The sequence below is a fragment of the Dromiciops gliroides genome, chromosome 4, assembly GCF_019393635.1.
Source record: "Dromiciops gliroides isolate mDroGli1 chromosome 4, mDroGli1.pri, whole genome shotgun sequence".
In the NCBI taxonomy this organism is placed as follows: domain Eukaryota; kingdom Metazoa; phylum Chordata; class Mammalia; order Microbiotheria; family Microbiotheriidae; genus Dromiciops; species Dromiciops gliroides.
The window spans coordinates 190,485,194-190,508,327 of NC_057864.1; the positions used below are offsets into that span (position 1 = coordinate 190,485,194).

Here is a 23,134-nt window from a genome sequence, read left to right on the forward strand (position 1 = left end):
AATTCCATTTTAATCTGGTTCTGGTGTACTCAGAAGTGTTGGGGGGGGCATTGGGGCCCTGTGGTTGACACCTCTGCTCTAATACATCCTCCGTTCTCCTAGCCAGCCCGTGTGTGGCACCCTTTCACTGCCCAGGGTTATGAGCAAAATAATAGCAAATACTTATGTAGTACCTTAAGATTTGTCAAGTTCAGGGCAGCTAGGTGGTGCAGTGGATAGAGCACTGGCCCTGGATTTAGGAGGACCTGAGTTCAAATCTGGCCTCAGACACTTAACACTTACTAGCTGTGTGACCCTGGGCAAGTCACTTAACCCCAACTGTCTCACACACAAAAAAAATTGTCAAGTTCTCTCCATGATGCCTCATTTGGTCCTTATAATAACCCTGTGAGATGGGTGCTATTATTTCCCCCATCTCACAGATGAGGAAACAGACTTGTGAGAGGTTAAATGACTTGCCTAGGATCATGTGACCTGGAAGCACCTTAGGCAGGATTTTATCTCAGGTTTTCCTGATACCAAGGCCAGCATTCCATCCATTATGCCACCTAGGATCCATGCCCTAGTGGGAACAAGGACTGAGATTGAGTCTAGGGGCTATGGTCTCCGGCTTGGCCTCAGAGTTTTTGCTCCAGCAGAGGAGCCAGACTTAGCTCCCATTTTACTGAGGAAAAAACTGAGGCTCAGGCTAAATAAAGAGGTTGGAGTATTGAAGGCTCATCCAGGTCTCTGGCTCTTACTCTGGCCCTGACACCATGACCTTTCCCAGGCTTGCCCCAGGATAAGGAGGAGGAGGAGGAAGAGGAGGAAGAGGAAGAGGGTACTAGTATTTATATAGAGCTTTAAGGTTTGCAAATATTATTTCATCTTCACGACAACCTTGAGATGTAGTAGTTATTATTATCCCCGTTTTACAGATGAGGAAACCAAAGCAGAGAGAGGTTGTGATTTGCCCAGGGTCACACAGCTAGTGTCTAGGACAAGTTTAGAATTTAGGTCTTCCTGTTCACACATCCTGTGCTGCATCCACTGTGCCACATAAAGCATTATTCTCTTGTTCTCCATCCCCAGCTATACAAGGATCAGCTTAACACTCGAATTGTGCTGGTTGCTATGGAAACATGGGCAGGTGGTGACAAGATCCAGGTACAAGATGACCCTCTAGAGACCTTAGCTCGACTTATGGTCTACCGACGGGAGGGACTCCCTGAGCCCAGCGATGCCACCCACCTCTTCTCGTGAGATTCTTTGCCCTGCCCCATTGACCCTTTCTTCATCTCCCTTCCTTTCCTGGAGAGAACTCTTCCCCACCAAGTTCCCCTTAGACTCCCAGATCCTCCTGGGAACACTGAGACCTGGCTATCCCAGACTCAAAGGGCACCTCCTCTCTCCTGGGCTCCCTTCAGTCATCCCCACTGAACTCCTGGGTTCCCTGTCAATAACTCCTGGAGAGCAGCTAGTTGGGCAGTGGATAAAGCACCAGCCCTGGATTCAGGGGGACCTGAGTTCAAATCTGGCCTCAGACACTTGACACTTACTAGCTGTATGACCCTGGGCAAGTCACTTAACCCTCATTACCCTGAAAAAAAAAAAAACACAAAAAATCCTGGAAAGACAAAGCCTCCCAGGAGCTTGGGGAATGGAGCTGATCTGGCAGAGGGACCAGAAGCCAAGACTGGGACCCAGGAGTCGGAAGAATGCAAGGGGAAGAGGAATAGCTTCTCTTGGGCTTAACTTGATGGTCCCATCCCCCATGGCTCTCATTTATATTCTGCTCCCACCTTCATCTGTCCAAAATTTGGACTCTTTATAGCCCCATAGAGTCCTATAGCAAGACTCTCCCTCTCTTCCTTTCTGCATCCTCTCCCCAACCTCCTCTTTGGTCAGAGATTTCTCTGTTACCTTCTGGGTTACACCTGCTCCATCACACTAGCAGCCTCTAATGCTCCCCTATTTCTTCTTTCTCCCCCCCTTTTTGGTGGCTCCTTCCCTTCCAGGTGTCCAGTGCTCTCATACTTTCTGGCCCTTGGAGGAAAAAAAAATCTTACAAACTAATTCACACCAAGGTGTTAAGGCGTAGAATCCTGGAATCCTAAACATCTTTAGAGTTGGAAGGAACCTCAGAGATCAGCTAGTTCATTTTGTAGTTGTGGGAATTGAGCATCAGAGAAGGGAAGTGATTCCTACAAGGTCACACACTGAGTTAGCAGTGGTAGAAGTGTCATCTCTCCCAGAGATCTTTGCATTTTAAAGAGTGCATAGGAAGAGGCTCAGCCAATTCACTAGAAATGATTCAGAAATGATGGAATCGAAGGCACTGAGGGGAAAAGATGTGTACACAGAGGACCTTCCCAGTCTCTTAAGTCACTCCATGGCTACTTACTTGGCTGACCTCCCACTTACATCATATTCCCCCCTTCCCCATTCCTTCCCCAGAGGAAGGACCTTCCAGAATGCAAGAAGTGGCACAGCCTATGTTGGGGGCATCTGCTCCCAGTCTAGGGGAGGTGGCGTCAATGAGGTAAGAGGTTGTGGGGCTTGGACAGGGATCAGGAGAGGAAGAAAACAGAGCCTGGGGCTAGTTAGGAAGATTCTGGAGCCTGCAGGGAGCAGGTGGGAGGGCAGGTGAGGGCTCCTCTTCTTTGGGGGTTTGATCTGTCTCTCCATCGCTCCTTCCAGTACGGCACTGTGGCATATGTGGCAGTGACATTGGCACAGACTCTGGGGCAGAATCTGGGCATGATGTGGAATAAACACCGAAGTTCAGCAGGTAACCCCCCTAAAGCCTTTTGACCTCCAGAGCCTTACCCCCTGGACACCCTGGCGCGGACAGGGTCTCAGGCTCATGAAGATGAAAGGAGGGGCTGCTTTCCATCGCATACCTATATACCAGGAGAATTTAGAGCTGGAAGGGGCCTTCTACCCCACCCCACTCGTTTTACAGAGGAGGAAACAGAGGCCCAGAGAGGTCATGTTCTTTGCCCAAGGTGACACAGCTGTAAAGTGGCAGAATTAAAACCTAGGCGCCCTCTCTTTCCATTACACTGCCCCGGTCTCTGTGGTGGAGGTAGGAAGGCAGATATGGGGATGGGGAAGGAGAGGTGTAGGGGAGAGTCCTGGGTTACCAAGGGCAGGAACTTCTCTTAGAGTGTGTGCTGGATCTTCCTGCAGGCGAGTGCAAATGTCCAGACACCTGGCAGGGCTGTATGATGGAAGACACAGGGTGAGCTCTGTTTTTGGAGGGAAAGGTGGGGCCAGAGGAGGGGCACAAGATCCAGATGGCTCCAGAAACAAGGCGGGGCCAAAAAGACTTGCCGCTGGACTGGCGGCCTTGGGGGGTGGGGAGAGGGAAGCTCTCCTGGAGCTGTGCCTAAGTGCAGTCCCCTGGTCCCGTAAGCCCCAGGAACTAACTGCCTAGCCGTTCCCCAGTGGTGGCCACCGGCTATTGCTCCAGGCCTGGTTTAGAGCACGCCTCCCTCCTGCTCAGCTGTTACCTGGTCCCTATCTCTTGGTCCGGAGGAGCTAGGAGAGGTCGGCTCCTGCCGCACCCCATGGGAAAAGACCAGGCGTGGCTCCCCTGGCCCTTGGGAAGCAGGGGCTGGCCGGGCGGTGGTGGGACAGTCAGGGATCCGGGCTGGACTTAAGCGCCAGTCTTGCCTCCTCCCTCAGGCATTACCTGCCCCAAAAGTTCTCGCGCTGTAGCGTGGAGGAATACAGCCAGTTTCTGCAGGAGGGAGGCGGGAGCTGCCTTTTCAACAAACCCCTCAAGGTAGCCAATCGCGGCCCCTCCCGCTTCACCCCTAGCCTCCTACCCGCTCGCACCCAGAATGTAATGTCAGCTCTGGACGGGACCCCGGAGTCATGTCGTCTCTCCTCTCCCCGTCCCTTCCCTCACTCCTGCCCCAGGGGAGGTAGGTGGTGGGGCTAAGGCGTGGACAGCCGGGTTGGGGGTCCAGGGATCCCCTCCCTTTCGACCCCCCACAGCAGGCGCGTTGGGGAGTCTGGGGAGCAGGGAGGCTACGCGTCTTCCCCATCCCCCATCGAGGTGTTAGGAAGGGAGGGCAGGAGAGGGGTTCTTCCCTGCCCTCCCTGCAATTGCGCTCCTCCGCAGCTTCTGGATCCCCCGGAGTGCGGGAACGGCTTTGTGGAGGCGGGGGAGGAGTGTGACTGTGGCTCAGTGCAGGTGAGTGTGTGCGAGGGGTGGGGGTGGGGGTGGGGGCGGCCAGGGAGAGGTTAGGCGCGGGGCCGGGGTCTGAGCCGAGCGCTTGCTCGCCTTCTCTTCCTTTCCATCCCTTCTCCTTCCTTCTCTTCTCCTAGGAGTGTAACCGAGCCGGCGGGAACTGCTGCAAGAAATGCACGCTAACCCACGACGCCATGTGCAGCGATGGGCTGTGCTGTCGAGGATGCAAGGTGAGGGGCAGCAGGACCCGGCGCTGTCCAGGGCTGGGAGGTTGAGTAGGGGCGGTCCTAGGGGCGGCACCAGGAGAATGAAGGGGGAGGATATAGGCCAGAACCTGAAGCGGAGGGGGACACCTGACTTGGGCGAAGAGCCGCAGAGGGCCAGGAGGTGGAATCGGGGAGGTCCTAGGGAAGGGCCGTGCAGGAGCGGGGCCAAGAGCGGACCAGGAGTTGCAATTGGAGCCTCGGGAGAATGAATGGGGGCGGTCGTAGGGCGGGGCCTGCAGCGCGGGCGAGAATTGGAGCAGCTGGAGAATGAATGGGGGCGGTCCCAGGCTCGTTCTGTAAGGAGGGCCGGGAAAATGAATGGAGTCGGTCATAGGGCGGGGACGGGGCCGGGGCCGAGGAAGGAGCGATTTCGGGCTTTGAGAATGAATGGGCGCCAGGCTGAAAGGGGTGGGGGATGGGTAGGACGATTTAGAGATGGATCTTCGCCTGTGGAAGGGGAGCAGAGAAGAGTTCCCTTAGTGTATCGTCCCCCTTGCTCCCTTCCTAGTACGAGCCAAGGGGAGTGTCCTGCCGAGAGGCTGTAAATGAATGTGACATCGCAGAGACCTGTACTGGTGACTCCAGCCAGGTCAGTCTGATACCCCTGAGGGACTGGGCTGTCCTCCCATGTAATCTCCGCCCCACCCCCTCCACCGCTGGTTTGGGAGGAGGGGTACAGCACAGCCCTGACCTCAGTTATTTCAAGTCCCCTCTCATTGGAAGGTGGGGGTCGGGCGCCCAAACACTCACCCTTGTTTCTGCAGTGTCCCCCCAACCTGCACAAGCTGGATGGTTACTACTGTGAGCAGGAACAGGTAATGAATGACAAGGGGAGATCTAGGGAGGGGGCTTTTCATTATTCCCACCTTCCTCCCCTGTGCCATCCCTGGAAAAGTCTCAGGTTCAGTGCTATCTCTGTCTTTTTCCGTCTCTGCCTGTCTGTATCTCTGTGTCCCTATCTCTGGCCCTCTGTGTCTGTCTGTCTCTCTTTCTCTCAGGGTCGCTGCTATGGAGGACGCTGCAAAACCAGAGATAAGCAGTGCCGGGCACTCTGGGGCCACAGTGAGTCCTATGTGTGCCCTCACCCTAGCCCCAATCTCATCTCATGAATACAGATGAAAACAGCATATATATAGCAGCAAAAGTCCGATTGGAAGTCAGCAGAACTGGGTTCTAGCTTTTGATAAATCTTGGACAAACAGTCCCCAGGCCTGTTTCATACTCTACAAAATGGTGGGGAAGTTTCTAAAATCGTGTTGTACTGTGTAATCCTAAAGTCTCATCCAGCATTTATATTTTATGGCTTTGCGGTTGTGGGGCTAAGAATGTGTGGTTGAGGATGTAGAAGGGAAGTGTCTGGGTGAATGACCCTCTCACCTGGAGCCCTTCCTGAGGTCCCAGGGGCTCAAAGACCTCAATGGATGTGCACATAGAAAGCTTGTTTCCAGCAGGGGATTTTCACCTGGGGTCCAGAGCTTGAAGTTGTTTTGTTTGTTTTTAAAATTTTTAATAACTTTTTCAAAGTAATTGGTTTCCTTGGTAATCTGGTGCATTTTGCTTTATACATTTAAAAACATTCTTCTGAGAAGGGATCCGTTAGGCTTCACCAGACTTCCAAGGTGGTCTATGACACATAAGAGGTGAATTCCAGGGTTGGGTGTTAACCCTTTGAGGAAAGGCAGTTCGGAGAGCTCAGGGCAAGCTGGGTGTTTTGTCTCCCACAGACGCTGCTGATCGCTACTGCTATGAGCGACTGAATGTGGAGGGGACAGAACGAGGAAACTGTGGGCGAAAGGGCTCTGGCTGGGTCCAGTGTAGTAAGCAGTGAGTGGGTCCCCTCCCATGAGGAAGCAAGCCCCTGGGGTCCTTGGTGAGGGAAACAGTTGACTCTGGGCCTCCCCAAGAATTTTCTGTTTAGGGCAAGGACCCTGAGGTAAGAAGGAAGGAGAAATGTGGGAAGAGAAGCTGGGGTGGAGGTTGGGGAGGAGCATGAGGGGCACCTATCACCTTCTACTTCCTGATGCCTCAGTTTCTTCATCTGTTCTGAATTATGGTTAGGGTCAGGGTCACAATTTGAAGCTGACCTGAACTCAGGGTATCTGAGATTAGGAGCCAATCATTAGGGTTGGGATTACCCATCTCTACCCTCTTCTCCCCTCCCCTCCCCCAGGGATGTGCTCTGTGGATTTCTTCTTTGTGTGAACATCTCTGGTGGGCCTCGGCTGGGGGACCTGGGTGGGGACATCAGCAGCATCACCTTCTATCATCAGGGCAGGGAGCTTGACTGCAGGTACCTGGAGCCCTGTCTCTTTAGTCCAGCTAAGAGGATGGGGAAAACCATCTCTATGGACCTAGGATTAGAGGGGAGAAGGGGGAAAAACTAAGTATGGGCAGGTCTGAGGGGACAAGCTTTTGATTGAGGGACAAGAGAATGGGGAACTGAGTGGGGAGTATACCCCCGGAGACTGACGCAGGGGCTGCCCTTCTCTTTAGGGGGGGCCATGTAGAACTAGCAGATGGCTCGGACCTCAGCTACGTGGAGGATGGCACTCCCTGTGGCCCCAACATGCTCTGCCTGGATCACCATTGCCTCCCAGCCTCAGCTTTCAACTTCAGCAGCTGCCCTGGCAGTGTGGGCCGAAGGATCTGCTCTGACCATGGGGTTGGTACTGGCCTCTCCAAGCCCAGACACTGACCCTTCCATGGAATGGCTCAAAGCCAATCTGTCTAGTGGAGTAGGGGAGGGGGATACGGATGGGAAGGGGAGATGGTGACATCCCACCTTACACAGGGCCTTTCCTCTCCCTCCCAGGTTTGTAGCAATGAGGGGAAATGCATTTGTCAGCCAGACTGGACAGGCAAAGACTGTAGTGTCTATAACCCAATGCCCACATCTCCACCCACAGAGGAGACTGAGAGATACAAGGGTGAGTTTTGGGGATCTAGGGGTTTAGATGAGAACTCCTATCTTTTTTTTTTTTAAGTTAAATTACATTTTTTTCAAATATATTTTCCCTGCCTTCCCTGCCTCTCCCCTATTAAAAAAACAAAACCCCTTATAAGAAATATCGATAATCAAGCGAAACAAATTATCTCATTGACTATGTCCAAAGCATTCTATGTCTCATTCTGCACCCCAAGTCCATCCCCTCTCTGTCAGGAGGTGGGGAGCATGTTTTACCATGTGTCTTCTGGAATTACAGTTGTTCATCAAACTGATCAAAGTTCTTGTCTTTGCAATGTTATTGCTGTATAAATTGTTCTCCTGGTTTCTGCTTACTTCATTCTGCATCAGTTCATACAAGTTTTCCAAGGTTTCTCTGAAATCATCTCCACATTTCTTATGGCCCAGTTTCTTATGGTATACTCTACTATATCCATCCATTCATTCACCATAATTTGTTTAGCCATTCCCTAACTGATGGGCACCCACCTAGCTTCTAGTTCTTTTGCCAACACAAAAAGAGCTATAAATTTTTTAATATTTGTGGGCCTTTTTCCTTTTCCTCTGCTCTCTCCGTGGCATGGTCCTTGAATGCCATCTTTTTAATCCCATCCTCTTTCTCCACCTCTATATGTTATTGATTCCTGTAGATGCACTCTCTCTCTCTCTCTCTCTCTCTCTCCATTTTCTAACCAAGATCAACCTCCCTCTCACCAGGTCCCAGCGGTACCAATATCATCATCGGCTCCATCGCAGGAGCTGTGCTAGTTGCAGCCATCGTCCTGGGTGGCACTGGCTGGGGATTTAAGTAAGAGCTGCCCTCCCTCTCCCAGCTGATTATACTGACCCAGGGGTGGGGTCACTGTGTGGCTCCCACTGTGTCTGAGTGCCTGGGCTCTGATGGCCCTCGGCCAGCCTTTTGGGGTGGGGGGAGTCCTGGTCCTGATGGGGCTGATTGAAGGATGGCACAAGGAAGTGAGTCCCTAAATGGACTCTCTCTCTGTCTCTCCTCCCTTCCTTTCCCTTCCCTTCATCACTTCTGAAGAAACATCCGCCGAGGAAGGTATGACCCGACTCAGCAGGGGGCAGTGTGATGACATCTCCACCTCCATCCCACCCGCATCCGCATCCGTCTCCATCTCCATCATCAGCTACCATCCTGATTTCTCCATTGGGCACAGACCTGAACTCACTACTGGCCACCTAGTTTCCTTGGGGGGTGGGGGCTAGATTGGAGAATGATAGGGCCTCCTCCACCTCTTGTCCTTCAGCAATAAATAACCACAGCACCCGTCCCCAGGGAAGGGGAAACACGGGCCCCACAATCCACCGTCTCCCCATCCCATCTGTTCATGTCTTCCATATCATCTAATGTCTGACCTCCCCCCACTCCTCCTCCTTTCTAGCCTTTCATATAGTTCCGTGACTTTCCTTTCGACCTCTATAGATTGTCATGGTGACAGACAGGTCCTACTTAGAGAGCAGATGTTCAGACATCTGGGGTGGTGGGTGGGGGAACCCTCTTCTCCGCCAAGGGCCTTGATGGGATGAAGGCCCTGAATCCCATTTGCTTTAGCACCCTCCTTCCCTTCACTATCTTGGGGTGGGGTGGGGTGAGGGAGGGGCCCTAAGCCTAGAGTTGCTCTTCCCCACTCCTCGCCTTCAGCTCCCTGCATGTGCTGGGCTGGACTGGAGCCGGTCCCCTCTGTAAGATAGTTCCCTCACCCTCTCTGGTCCCTTGTTTCTCTTCCAGGTCGGGTGGGGCCTAAGCTCCTCTCCACCCCCTGCCTGGCGCTCACAGTCACCACCTGGAAGGGGAAAGGACACACCTGCCCTCGCCCCACCAACAGAGGAGCCATGCCATGCGAAAGTCTTCCTGGGGCCACACAGACAGGCCCCCAAAGGGACAGCTTGGTGGGGTGGGTCCCTGGGATGGATGGGCGGTGGCCCCAACCCCTGCACTACTGAGAGTGGGTGGGGCCGGAGTGTGCGTCCTGCCCCCTTCCCCCACCTCATGCCCAGCTTTGCCTTGTGTGCACTCACCCCCTCCCCATGTGAATGTAGCTTCCATCATCACTGACTGTGCCCCAGCTGGGACTACAGGCCAGAGGGCATCAGTGAGGGAGGGGGACAGCCACCAGCTGACACTGCACTTTGGCCCTGGGGACGCCTTGGCTGACCCTGCCTGCAAGACTGGTTCAGTCAATAAAATGCCAGGTCCCAGGGCCTCCACACCCAGCCTTCCAGGGGCTTTGCCCCAGGCTCTGGCTTCCTCACTTTCCCAGCCAGAGCCTAGAGGTGGCTTAAGATGTCTGATTTTTTTTTTTTTTATTGAGACCTAAATGATGAATGTAACCACAAGGTTGGCAGGGACCAGGGTAGCTTTTAAGGGCATTCTGGTATCAAGGGGGAGAAGGAAGAAAGAAAGGACATAGGGACCCCCTATCCTTTGATGAAGTGGCCCCAGACAGTCCTAATTACAAGAACATACGTTTTCTCCAAACCTAAGGTGGAGTTTGGGGAGCAGTCCTTCCTTCTCTCTATCACCAGTCCAAACTGGGGCTCCCCAGCCCTACTGAAACACAGGACAGGCCTGAGTGTTGAATTTAAACCAAAGTTGCCTGGTTCTGTGGCCTTGTCCCCAGAATGTCAGCAAGGGCCAGGGACTGGACTGGATATCCCAGGGAGGCACATGTCATGAGCTATTTCTTCATGGGCAGTTCTGGGACTAACTCAGGGTTTGAGTGCCCACTGGGGTGACCTTAGACGTTGTAGGCAGTAGAACCTCTTCCCTAGCAGTGGGGCCTGGGTTCGAGGTATCCTGGGATTGGTGCTATGCTGGGCATCAGAATGATGAGAAAAGAAAGCCCAGGTCCCCAGAGCGATCTACAATCCCAAGACAGGGCTTCAAGACTAACTACATCTTCCCAGACACTCAATTGAATTAATTCCCCTTCCTCCTGTCCAGGGCAGTGTTTACATAGGTTTTTGCTGCTGCCTCTCCACCCCCACCCTTTGAACCCCAAATGGGAGGCCTCTCTCCATCTGGGGGGAGAGACCACCCGGGGCTCTCCCTGGACAATCGCCCCACCTCCTTTATGAACTTTGACCTGAAGCCGAAGAAAATAAGGGGCGAGGGAACCTGTCCTGCTCGCCCTCTCCTAGTTTAAATGTTTGGCCTGGGACCTGTGAAGAGGGAGACACAAAGGCCTACGCCTCCCTTCTCCACAGCTAATACCACTCCTTCCTGATGAAAGCTGCAGTTTTTTGCCCCTTCCAAGTGTTCTATTAAGTCTAGGCTCCCCCAACTGGGGCAACTCTGGGGAGGGATCTGAGGGGGGTGGGCTGCATCCCCCTTCCCTCCCCAAACCTCACCTCAGGTGCTAGCTGGGGGAGCCTGGGGCTGCTACATTTTGATTCCTTCTAAGTAGCTGTGGGAAGCCTGGTGGCACCTGGCACCAGGAGGGCAGGGTCCTAGATGCCCCTAAATTCTAGTCGCCTCTGCCCAAGGCAGGTGTCTATGGGTAGGAACCCAGTGACAAGCCCTGCCCAAAGCACACCTGCCCCGCTGCCCGGAAAAGTACAAGCAGGTCTAGTGATGCCTTATGGAGTTCCCCTGGTGGGACTGTGTGCACATTGGTGTTGGCACATGCCTGAACATAAGTGTACGGCTTTGCACCTCTGCACAAATGTGCCTCTGGGTGTGCCTGTGTGTGTGCTCGTGCATGCACTTGTGCACTTGCACACTTGTGTGTATGGTGTCTATATGTGCCCACACTGGTTGGGGGAAGGGAGAGAGAATGTCTACCACCTCTGTGTGACCGGTAAGCCTGATGCTCTCAGCCATCAGCATCCTCTCACCCCACTGCCTGCCCCCGTGGCCCCCCAGGCTGGGGCAGAGGCTGGGGATTCCCAGAGGGTGATGCCGCCTCCATGCAGCATCCTGTAAATACACCATTATGGGGGGAAGGGAAGAGAGGGAAATAAAGATCACATCCTGGGGCTTCCATGGAGCTCACACTCACACTCTTGGTCTTGTTATTGACTTTGGGCTTGAACTGATTTCTCTGCCGCTCACTGACTCAGGGGGCCAAGCTCACTTCCAGCGTGCTAGGTTTATCAGCCTAGGCTGGGGACACAGATGCTCTCCTGGAAAGGGGGCTCAGTTTTTTCATTTCATTGAGACTCAAAGAGGGGCTCTCAGCTCTAGCCAAGAGAACCCTTCCTGTTCTTCACTGAGATTCCAAAGTCAGAGGTCTTCCTTGACCCACAGGAAACCCAATTCTTCTTCTCCCCCACCCAGACTTTGGCAGAACAATCTTGAGAGGTCTGGCTCATCTTAGACTTCACTTACACCTTGAGAGAACAAAGGGTGTCAGACAAATCCAGACTGACATACTTCTCCCTGGGATTGGGGTAAGAAACCACAGCCCAGACGTCCAGACTGATCTGAGACCTGACCTGAGCTACACATTCAGTAAATACACAAGTGAGACAGTCCCTGACCTCAGAGAGCTTACATTCTATTTGTTTGTTTGTTTGTTTTTGGTGGGGCAATGGGGATTAAGTGACTTAAGGGTCACACAGCTAGTAAGTGTCAAGTGTCTGAGGCCAGATTTGAACTCAGGAACTCCTGAATCCAGGGCCGGTGCTTTATCCACTGCGCCACCTAGCTGCCCCCTGAGCTTACATTCTAATAGGAGGATATGCACACGGTGGGCCAGGGAAGGGAGTTTTGACCTGGTGAGGGACATAAAAGGAGTGTTGTGTGTTGGAGCCACAGGGCTGCCTGTTCTCATGTGCTTTCCAGAAGCACTTGAAATATTCATTCAATTACTGTTCCCTGAAGAGGCGGAAAACTGGGACAGGACAGAGTAATGAGATAGCAAGATATCTAACAAGGACCAGTGTGAGGCGTGGTCTGGGCCTGGCATATAGTGGGTTAAGTAAAGCTGTACCTATTCACCAATCAGAAGGGTGTAGCTTCAGAGAATGGGGCATGGTCTGCTCTCAGGGGGTAGATAACAAGGTGTCCCAGTGAATCTATATGCCCAAACCCCTTAGTTTTTGCAGATAAGGAAACTGAAGCCCAGAGAGATTGTGGATGGTCACACAGGAAATAAATGGCCAAGGTAGAATCTGAACCCAGTTCCTCTAACTCAAAATCTAATGCTCTGGTCTGGTCTGGTTGAATTGGACTGGAGTTGGAGTCAAGAAAGATCAAAGTTTGAATCTGAACTGAGTTTTGTTGAGATATTTCAGTCACATCCAACTCTTTCTGACCCCATTTGGGGTTTTCTTGGTAAAGATACTGGAGTGATTTGCCATTTCCTTCTCCAGATCATTTTACAGATGAGGAAACTGAGGTAAACAGGGTAAAGTGACTTACCCAGAGTCACACAGTTAGTACATGTCTGAGGCCAAATTTGAACTCAGATCTTCCTGACTCTAGACCTGACCGTATCCACTATGCTACCTAGCTGCCCCTCCTTCCCCCACTGGGAAGTACATTGATACATCCCTTCCAGGAGCAGTTAATTTGATTATGATTTCAGAACTGGAAAGGAATAGGGAAGGGAAGAAGACACCTGGGAGAAGGGAGCGAGCAACGCTGAAGCCAGTAACCAGTGAGTTTGACTGGACATCAGGGCAGTAGTTTTAGAGATAAAAGACTCAAAAACCCCAAGGTATGGTCTGTGGTCATCACAACGGATGGTAAGAAGATGGTGGGCAAGTAGAGAGCATAGTTCAATGGGTAGAGACAGGTAGGTTGGTAAAAACAGAGAACAGAGGAAGCTCCTGGGGAAGGGAACAAGTATTTATTAAGTGCCAGACAATTAGGGGTAGTTGGGTGTTGCAGTGAACATAGACCCAGGCCTGGAGTTAGGAAAACCTATTTAAATCAACCTCAGACATTTACTAACTATGTGGCTCTAGGTAAGTCACTCAACCCTGTTTGCCTCAGGTTCCTTGTCTGTAAAATGAGCTGCAAAAGAAATTGCAAACCGTTCCAGTATCTTTGCTAAGAAAACCCCAAATGACTGAAAAACAACTCCACAACAACATAGTCCCTGTATCAAAGCATAGAAAGGACCAATTTTGCTCAGTATCCAAGACTGAGCTGTAACACTAGTGAAGGACTTGGGGAGTGTGGTCTCCATTAGATTTTGGTGTCCTCCACTCTCTTCCCCTTCTGAGAAAAACTCTGTAACTGTCATAACATACTCCTAAATTCTTGGAGGCTGGAACAGGACCACCAGCTTCTGGGCAATCCCCACAGGAAAATAAAACCTTTTGCTCTTCCCTAATGGAGTCTCTATCCCACTCTTCATGCAAGCTGTACCAAGTTATCTCCAACATCAGCCTCTCCTCCTTCCCTCTCCTTGGAGGGCCTTGCTTCATATTTTACTATCTCAACCTCCCTTTACATCATCCCTCATCATCTCCTCTTTCTCTAGTCTCTGATGAAGACATGATCCTTCTTCTTTTTCTTTTTGTTTTTTACGCAGGGCAATGGGGGTTAAGTGACTTGCCCAGGGTCACACAGCTGGTAATTGTCAAGTGTCTGAGGCCGGATTTGAACTCAGGTACTCTTGAATCCAGGGCTGGTGCTTTATCCACTGCGCCACCTGGCCACCCCCATGATCCTTCTTCTTGCCAAGGACAATCCCTCTACATCTACCTTAGATCCTATTCTCTCCCACTTTTCCAAGAGATGGCCAACCCCCTCCCCCATCATCACTTCTTTCTCCAATCTTTTTTCCTATTTACACATTCCTACCCTAATCCCTACAAACACACCTATATCTGCCCTGCCATGAAAAGGAAAAACTTGGGGCAGCTAGGTGGCACAGTGGATAGAGCACAGGCCCTGGAGTCAGGAGGACCTGAGTTCAAATCTGGCCTCAGACACTTAACACTTACTAGCTGTGTGACCCTAGGCAAGTCACTTAACCTCAACTGCCCCATAAAAAAAAAAAAGGGAAAAACTTACTATATTACTCAAAGCCATCTTCCTAGATCTTCCCTCCATTTCTGGCCAAACTCCTTGAAAAAAGTATTTTACCTTCACTGCCCCCACTCATTCACTACCCAGCCCTTAGCCATCTGGTTTCCAACTTCATTGTTCACCAGCAAAGGCCTCTCCAAAGTGACCACAATTGACAGATCTGATGGCCCTTTCTCAGTTCTCATCCTTCCTGGGCCTCTCTGCAAAATACCACATTGCTGATCATCTCTCCTTTTGGATACCCTTTCCATGGTACTGCCCTTCCTTGGTTCTCCTTCTATCTGCCGGGTAGCTCCTTCTTAGTCTCCTTTGATAGGGTACATGATGTGAAGGATAAACTAACCCTGCCCCCGCCCAGGCTTGAACCCAACCCTCATCTCTTTTCTTTCTGAGCTCTTGGTGATCTTTTCAGCTTTCATAGGTTTTCATATCATCTCTGCATGAGACTTTCCAATCTATAAATATATCCAGCCCTCTTTTTTTTTTTTTTTTTAGTGAGGCAATTGGGGTTAAGTGACTTGCCCAGGGTCACACAGCTAGTAAGTGTTAAATGTCTGAGGCCGGATTTGAACTCAGGTACTCCTGACTCCAGGGCCGGTGCTCTATCCACTGCGCCACCTAGCCGCCCCCCAGCCCTCTTTTTTCAGGCAAGAAGCATTTATTAAGTGCCTACTGATGAGCCTACTAATAATGCACAAGATAAAGGAGTGAATTGGTCCAATCATTCTGGAAAGAAATTAAGAATTGTTCAAAAGAACGTAATTAAAATGTTTTTTTGTTTGTTTGTTTGTTTTTTTAGTGAGGCAATTGGGGTTAAGTAACTTGCCCAGGGTCACACAGCTAGTAAGTGTTAAGTGTCTGAGGTCGAACTTGAACTCAGGTCCTCCTGAATCCAGGGCTGGTGCTTTATCCACTGAGCCACCTAGCTGCCCCACTCCCATCACTTTTTACAGTAGCAAAAAACTGGAAACAAAGGTCATGTCCATTGATTAGGGAATGGCTAAACAAGTTGTGGTACATGAATAATGAAATATCACTGTGCTGCCAGAAATGATGAATGTCATGAATACAGAGAAGCAGGGAAAGACTGATATGAATGGATACAGAGTGAAGTAAGCAGAGCCAGGAAAACCATACACAATGATGTTATAAATGGAAAGTACAAGGGTAAAAAACCATGAAATTGAATGCTGAGAAATTATAATGACCAAGCTTGGCCCCAAAGAAGAGATATAAGAAAGTACCTCCCTCTATTTTTTATGTATTTGGGTTTTTTTGCGGGGCAATGAGGGTCAAGTGACTTCTCCTGGGTCACACAGCTAGTAAGTGTCAAGTGTCTGAGGTCGGATTTGAACTCAGGTCCTCCTGAATCCAGGGCTGGTGCCTTATCTACTGCACCACCCAGCTGCCCCCTCTCCCTCTATTTTTTGAAGAAGTGGGGGTCTATGGGTGTAGAACACTGTAGATAATGTTAGACTTTTTAGATATGGTGATTAGTTTTGTGGAACTCTTCCCTCTCCCCCTTCCCCTTTTGTTCTTTGTGGTCTAAAGGCACAGTTAGGTGGCACAGTGCTGGGCCTGGAGTCAAGAAGTTTCATCTTTTGACGGAAGAAGCTGTGGTATATGATTGTGGTGGAATGGTCTTGTGCTACAGGAAATGACAAACAAGATGATCCCAGAAAAACCTGGAAAGACTCATGAACTGATGTATAGTGAAGTGGGCAGAACTGGGAGGATATTGTGCATAGTGATAGCAGTATTGTTCAATGAGCAATTGTGAATGACTTAACTACTCTCAGCAGTACAATGATCCAGGACAATCCCAAGGGACTAATGATGAAGCTTACTATCCACTCCCATAGAAAGAACTGATTAAAAGAGCACTTGTGGATTGTACATATAAAACCTGGTGCGGTCTTGTGGAAGGGGGAGGAAAGGGAAGGAGGGAGGGAGAAAAATTTGGAACTCTAAATCTTATGAAAATGAATGTTGAAAACTACTCTCATATGTAATTGGAAAAATAAAATAAATACTTGTTGCATGAAGAAGTTTCATCTTCTGAGTTCGATTGACCTCAGATACTTACTGGCTGTGTGATCTTGGACAAGTCACTTAACCCCAAATAGGGTCATGAAGAGTCAGACACAACAAAACAAAACCTATTTAATTGTTTCTCCTGATAGAACATAAGTTCCTTAAGATCAGGAATTGTTTCATTTTTTACCTTTGTGTCCCCAATGCCAACTACAGTGGCCGGCACATAGTAGATGCTTTTTAAGAATGATTTTTTTTTTTTACATCACTTACATTTCTTAATGCATTATTGTTGGTTGTTCAGTCACTTTTTCAATTGTGTCTGGCTCTTCGTGACCCCATTTGGGGTTTTCTTGGCAAAGATACTGGAATGATTTGCCATTTTCTTCTCCAGCTCATTTGATAGATAAGAAAACTGAGAAAAACAAGGTTAAGTGACTTACCCAGGGTCACACAGCTAGTGTCTGGGGCCAGATTTGAACTCAGAAAGATGAGTCTTCCTGACTGGAGGCCTGGCATTCGATAGAATACACTGTGACACCTAGGTGCATATATAGGTATATTATATACATATCCACCCATACACATATTACAAATATGTATACATACAAACACCAAAACATCACAAACACACATGCATACATGTAAATATATGTGTATATGCACACATTCGTATGTCTATATATACATGTGTGTCTGAATATGTATCTGGGGAGCTAGGTAGCACAGTAGACCCTGGGCAAGTCACTTTACCCTGTATGCCTCAGTTTCCTCATCTATAAAATGAGCTAGAGAAAGAAATGGCAAACTGCTCCAGTATCTGTCAAGAAGCCCCCAAATGAGGTCACGAAGTGTCAGACACCAGTAAAACAACTGAGGACAACATATATATGCCCATGTATATCTTGTCCAGGAGCTCAGTAATGATGGTATCATGTGCTAGAACTTCCCTTCTTCCCAGGGGAGTAGGACAATGGATTTATACAACAACCAGTCATGTAGAAGGATTTCTGAGGCTCAGAGCCGCTTGGCATACCAGTGATCCTTTGCAAAGTGAACTCTATGTGAACTTGGAGATGGCCACAGAGGACAGACCAACCTTGAACAGCTCTAGGGGGCCTGGAGCAGCAGCAGCAGACTTGGGACTTTGCAAACACCTTCCTTCCTGGTTTATCCTCTCTCCAGATGCCCTTTCCCTTAAGCCCCTCCTCCCCCTCAGAAAGCCTCAAGAAACTTTATTATCTCACCCCTTTGAAAAGCTGAAGAACTTTCTCTACCTCTCTGCTCCCAGCTAGGACCTTTCCTCCCCTACAAACCTTTTCTCAGACAATACACGCCTTGGATAATGCCTCAGACAATAAATGCCCTGCAGGGGACTGGGGGTCATTTGCAAATGCAATACAATGTCATTAGGGAGAAAAAAACCAATGGGCATTAGATTGTGAGCCCCTTAAGGGGAGGGAATGTCTTTTGCCTCTTTTTGTATCATAGAGCCTGGTTTGCAGTAGGTACTTAGAAATGCTTATTGACTGATTAGCAGTTAGAGGGAATCAGGAAAGCCTTCACAAAGAAGGTGGTACTTGAGGGGCAGCTAGGTGGAGCAGGATAGGATAGAGCACCAGCCCTGGAGTCAAGAGTACCTGAGTTCAAATCCGGCCTCAGACACTTAACACTTACTAGCTGTGTGAGACCCTGGGCAAGTCACTTAACCCCAACTGCCTCACTTTAAAAAAAAAAAAAAAAGGTGGTATTTGAACCTTGTCTTGAAGTGGGGGATTCTGTGAGCCAGAGGTGAAAAGGGAGTGCATCCCAAGGTATAGGGGATGGCCGGGGCAAAGGCAGGACAGGAGAAGTAGAGCTGTGTGTGATGAACAGTGTCACGCAGGTAAACGGTTAACAAACAGCTCTCCAAAAAAGAAAGAAAGATTTCATGACACACATTATTAACATCTTCTCCATCACTTTCTTAGTCAACCAAACAATAAATGAGGCACTATTTTGTGGGTGTTTGCTGATTTTCTTTTCTTTTTTTTGGTGAGGCAATTGGGGTAAGTGACTCATCCAGGGTCACACAGCCAGCAAGTGTCAAGTGTCTGAGGCTGGACTTGAACCCAGGTCCTCCTGAATCCAGGGCCAGTGCAACATCCACTGTGCCACCTAGCTGCCCCTGTTTGCTGATTTTCAAAGTGTAAATGCTTAGACTAAAAACTTAACAACTGCTGGAGTCATTTTGGACCAGCTCCAGCACACCCCTGAGGAATAATCAGAGAGCCAGTTTGGCTGGACTCTGGAGCGTGGGAAGGGAAGAATTGAAAGGAGATGGGAACATAGGTTGGTTGAGGTCAGGTTGTGAAAGGCTTTAAAAACCAAATAGAGGCGTTTATAGTGGCAAGAGGGAGTGATGAGGTCACCAGGAGGGCCCAGGGGGAGAGCCTTGAGGGACACTCGGATTGAGGGGGTGTGATGTGGGTAATGAGCCAGCAAAGTAGACAGACAGGGAGAGAACCAGGAGAGAGGGGTGTTGTGAAAAGCCAGAGAGAAGTGAGCGTCCAGAGGGAGAGGGTGGGCACTGGGATCAAATGCAGCAGAGATGTCAAGAAGGATAAAGACTGAGAAAAGCTCATCAGCTTTGGCAAGCTCTGGAAAGAACAGTTCTAGTTGCACGATGAGGTTAGAGACCAGACTGCAGAGAGTTGTGTGTGTGTGAGAAAGCATTGGGTATAAGAAGCTTGTTGTAGGAGTACAGAAGAAAAAGGGAAGAGATGTTGGGAGATGTCTGGAGTGGACTTGGGCACATTTATTGTTATATAATACATAATAGCATGTAGAATATATATGGTATGACATAGACCATATTATACATATTATTTTTATATGTATAAATATATTAGATATAATTCATGTACATAATTCTACAGAAAACAGAATTATTTATAGTTATACATAATATGATTATGTAAAATATATTGTATATGATGTAGTTCAGTTCAAAGATGTCTGACTCTTTGTGATCCCATTTGGGGTTTTCTTGACAGATACTGGAGTGATTTGCCATTTCCTTTTCCAGCTCATTTTACAGATGTGGAAACTGAGGCAAATAGGGTGAAGTGACCTGCCCAGAGTCACATAGCTAGTAAGTATCTGAGGCCAGATTTGAACTCAGGAGATGGGTCTTCCTGACTCCAGGCCTAGCACTCTCTGGGCCACTTAACTGTCCAGATTACTAGCAGATACACTGTATATTACATACACTATTGCATATAGTATACCTACTATTATGTATAATGTTATATATAATATGCTACATATTACAGTATATTAAGTAATTATAATATAATAGCTATCATTTAAGCACTTTAAAATTCACAAAGCACTTTAGATAGATTATGTTGTTTGATCCTTAATGTTTGAAGATAGCAGAAAGAAACCAGTGAATAAACAAAGAAGATGGGAGGGAGTAAGGGGATGTTTGAGGCAGAAGGAAACAAAAATTTATTAAGTGAGTACTATGTGCCAGGTACTGAGCTAAGTGCTTAATAAAATGATCTCATTTAGTAAATAATTTAGTAATATTTTAGTAAATAATACATGAATATATTTAATAATAAATTAATAAGTTTAATAAATAAATCTCATTTGATCCATACCACACTCCTGAAGGGTAGGTGATATTATTACCCCCATTTTAGAGTTGAGGAAACTGAGGCAGACAGAGCTTAAATGACTTGCCCAGGGCCACACAATCATTACGTATCCGAGGCTAGATTTGAACTCAGGTCTTTCTAAAGATAGGCCTAGAGCTCTACCCATTGTACCACCTGGCTTCATGTGTGAGCAGCAATATGATGGAGAATACTGGAGATGTGATCAAAGACACAAATAAACAGACTGGACTTGGCAAGGAGAAAGAAAGAGAAATGGAGAAAAGGGAGCTCACAGCAAATCCTCTCATTTTTCTTTCAAATCTGAGGTGAGATCTTCAGCTGAAAGAAAAGATTTGTAACAGTTACTTTGGGGAGTGGGAGAAGAAAAGTAATTAGGGAGGATTAAAAAGGTTGCCTTAGGGGGCAGCTAGGTTGCACAGTGGATAAAGCACTGGCCCTGGATTCAGGAGGACCTGAGTTCAAAGCCAGCCTCAGACACTTGACACTTAATAGCTGTGTGACCCTGGGCAAGTCACTTAACCCTCATTGCCCTGCAAAAAAAAAAAAAAAAAGGTTGCCTTAATGCAGTAAAGCATTAAGGTAATGTGTCCAACAATAAATTCATTATCTTTCTTCCCAGACTTCCCTCTTTTTGTCCCACCATTCCACCAACAATGTATTTGCCAGCCAGGATGTGAGAACCTCAAAGCTGCTTTATTTGTATTTCTTCAATTAGTAATGACTTAAAGTATATTTTCATATGGTACACATATCTTATGATATATAATATGGTATATTATCCTATGCATATATACTGCTACATATAATATATAGTATGTTATTGATAGCTTTCTATTTCTTCCTTTGAAAGTTGCCTGTTCATATACTTTGACCATTTATCTCCTAGGAAATGGTTCTTAGTTTTATTCATTTAAATCAGCTCTTTATAAATCTTAGATATGAGACCTCTCACAGAAACACTTAATATGAAAGATGCCCCCTCCCCAATTTGTTTTTCTTCTAATTTTGACCACAGGAGACTGATTTGTACAAAACTTTTTAATTTTACATAATCAAAGTTGTCCCTTTTAACATGTGTGAATTTTTCTATAGCTATTTAATCATGAACTCTTTCTACAGATCTGAAAGGTAACTTCAGTCCTCTAATTTGTTTATGTGACCTTTTATACCTAGGTCATGTATTTATTTGAAGCTTATTTTGGTATATGATGTGAAGTATCAGTCTAAACCTAATTCTTGCCAAACTGCTATCCAGTTTTCCCAGCAGTTTTAGTCCAAGAGTGATAGAACATGGTGATATTTTTTGTTTCTGAATATTATGTACCAAATGTGTTCCTATGGTTGACCTCTTCTTGTTTTTTGTTTTTTCTGACCTCTCTTTTTAAAAATCATTTTAATGATTACTTCCTTGTAATACAGCTTGAGATCTAGTATTCACAGACCCTTTTCCTTCTCATTTTTAATTACTGCCCTTAATATTCTTGACCTTTTGTTCTTCCATATGAATTTATTATTCTTCCTAGACCTACAAAATATGCTTACATTGTTCGCCTATCATATTGGCCTAACACTGAATAAGTAAATTAATTTAGGTAATATTGTCATTTTTATTATATTTTATATATTTTATTATATTATATATTTTATATTACATAATATGTATATTATATATTTTATTATATTGTTTCCATCTACTCCATAAGCAATTAATGTTTCTTCAATTATTTAGGTCTGTCTTTAGTTCTATAGTGTTTTAGTTTTTTGGGGGGTTTTTTGTTTTTTTTAGTGAGGCAATTGTTAAGTGTCTGAGGCCGGATTTGAACTCAGGTACTCCTGACTCCAGGGCTGGTGCTCTATCCACTGCGCCACTTAGCTGCCCCTCTATAGTGTTTTATATTTGGGTTCATGTAGTTCCTGGATGAACCTTAGTAGATACACTCCCAAATATTTTATACCTTCTATAGTTATGTTGAATGGAAACTTCCTTTAAACTCTTGCTGCTGAATTTTGTTGGTAGTCTACAGGAATGCTACTGTGATTTATGTGAATTTATTTTATATCCAGAAACTTTGCTGAATTTATTAACTGTCTCGATTTTTTGGTTGATTCTTTAAAGTTTACTATCATATTTATATATCATATTTAATTATCATATCATCTGCACAAAGTAATAATTTTGTTTTTTCTTTGCTTATATTTATTCTCTCAATTACTTTTTTGTTTGTCTTATTGTTAAGAGGTAGTAGTTAGAATGGCCATTCCTGCTTTACTCCTGATCTTAATGGTAAGGCCTCTAACCTTTTCCCATTACATATAATGTTTGCTCTTAGATATAGATAAGATATTAAGGAAAGGTCTGTTTATTCCTATGCTTTCTATAGTTTAAAATAGAAACTTATGATGGATTTTCTCAAAAGTTATTTCAGCATCTATGCTTTTTATTATTATATTAACATAATTTATTATATTTCTAGTCTTCCTTAAATTGAACCAATCCTTCATTTCTGGTATAAACCCAACCTAGTCATCATGTCTAACTATTCTAACATGTTATCTTAGCCTGCTTGCTAATATTTAAAATTTTTGCATAAATGTTCATTAGCAATAAAGGCCTATAGCTTTCTTTCTTTGCTTTCTCTGACTCCAGCATCATCATATTCTTTAACCATAAAGGATATGCATCAATACTCTAGATATATAACTGAAGAAAACTGCTTTCACTTGGCCACCCCTTCTCTGTCCCTGACCCTCATCATAGGTTCTTACACTTTCTTTCCTTTAAATCCACATTTTATGATCCACTTTAAGTTGAAATTAATTTTATTTATGTCTATCCCCTTCCTGACTACCTTTCTTCCTAAGTCATTAAATTCTTTTCTTTCCATATCCTTTCCTATTCCTCTTTTGAGTTAAAAGTATTTAAACTCTGCATGCCTCTAATGCATTATTGATGGAGTTGTGAACTGATCCAACCATTCTGGAGAGCAATTTGGAACTATGGCCAAAGGGCTGTAAAACTGCTCATACCCTCTGACC

General features: G+C 47.0%; 1 protein-coding gene across 5 annotated transcripts in view; it reads left to right on the top strand.

The window, feature by feature from the left end:
• Positions 1 to 11,414, top strand: part of ADAM11 (ADAM metallopeptidase domain 11) — a 36,151-nt gene extending 24,737 nt beyond the window's left edge. For 3 of the 5 annotated variants that reach the window (XM_044002083.1, XM_044002084.1, XM_044002086.1), the window contains 17 exons: positions 1,072 to 1,238; positions 2,437 to 2,521; positions 2,680 to 2,770; positions 3,172 to 3,223; positions 3,670 to 3,769; positions 4,112 to 4,183; positions 4,318 to 4,410; positions 4,955 to 5,035; positions 5,211 to 5,261; positions 5,445 to 5,508; positions 6,171 to 6,270; positions 6,617 to 6,736; positions 6,940 to 7,108; positions 7,259 to 7,373; positions 8,108 to 8,198; positions 8,436 to 8,453; positions 9,144 to 11,414. In XM_044002083.1, coding sequence (XP_043858018.1) covers positions 1,072 to 1,238; positions 2,437 to 2,521; positions 2,680 to 2,770; positions 3,172 to 3,223; positions 3,670 to 3,769; positions 4,112 to 4,183; positions 4,318 to 4,410; positions 4,955 to 5,035; positions 5,211 to 5,261; positions 5,445 to 5,508; positions 6,171 to 6,270; positions 6,617 to 6,736; positions 6,940 to 7,108; positions 7,259 to 7,373; positions 8,108 to 8,198; positions 8,436 to 8,453; positions 9,144 to 9,159 — 1,485 coding nt within the window. In that variant the 3' untranslated portion in view covers positions 9,160 to 11,414. Of the gene's footprint in view, positions 1 to 1,071; positions 1,239 to 2,436; positions 2,522 to 2,679; positions 2,771 to 3,171; positions 3,224 to 3,669; positions 3,770 to 4,111; positions 4,184 to 4,317; positions 4,411 to 4,954; positions 5,036 to 5,210; positions 5,262 to 5,444; positions 5,509 to 6,170; positions 6,271 to 6,616; positions 6,737 to 6,939; positions 7,109 to 7,258; positions 7,374 to 8,107; positions 8,199 to 8,435; positions 9,064 to 9,143 lie in introns of those variants that run through there. The other 2 variants (XM_044002085.1, XM_044002082.1) reach the window with 2 other exon arrangements.
• Positions 11,415 to 23,134: the final 11,720 nt, after the last annotated feature.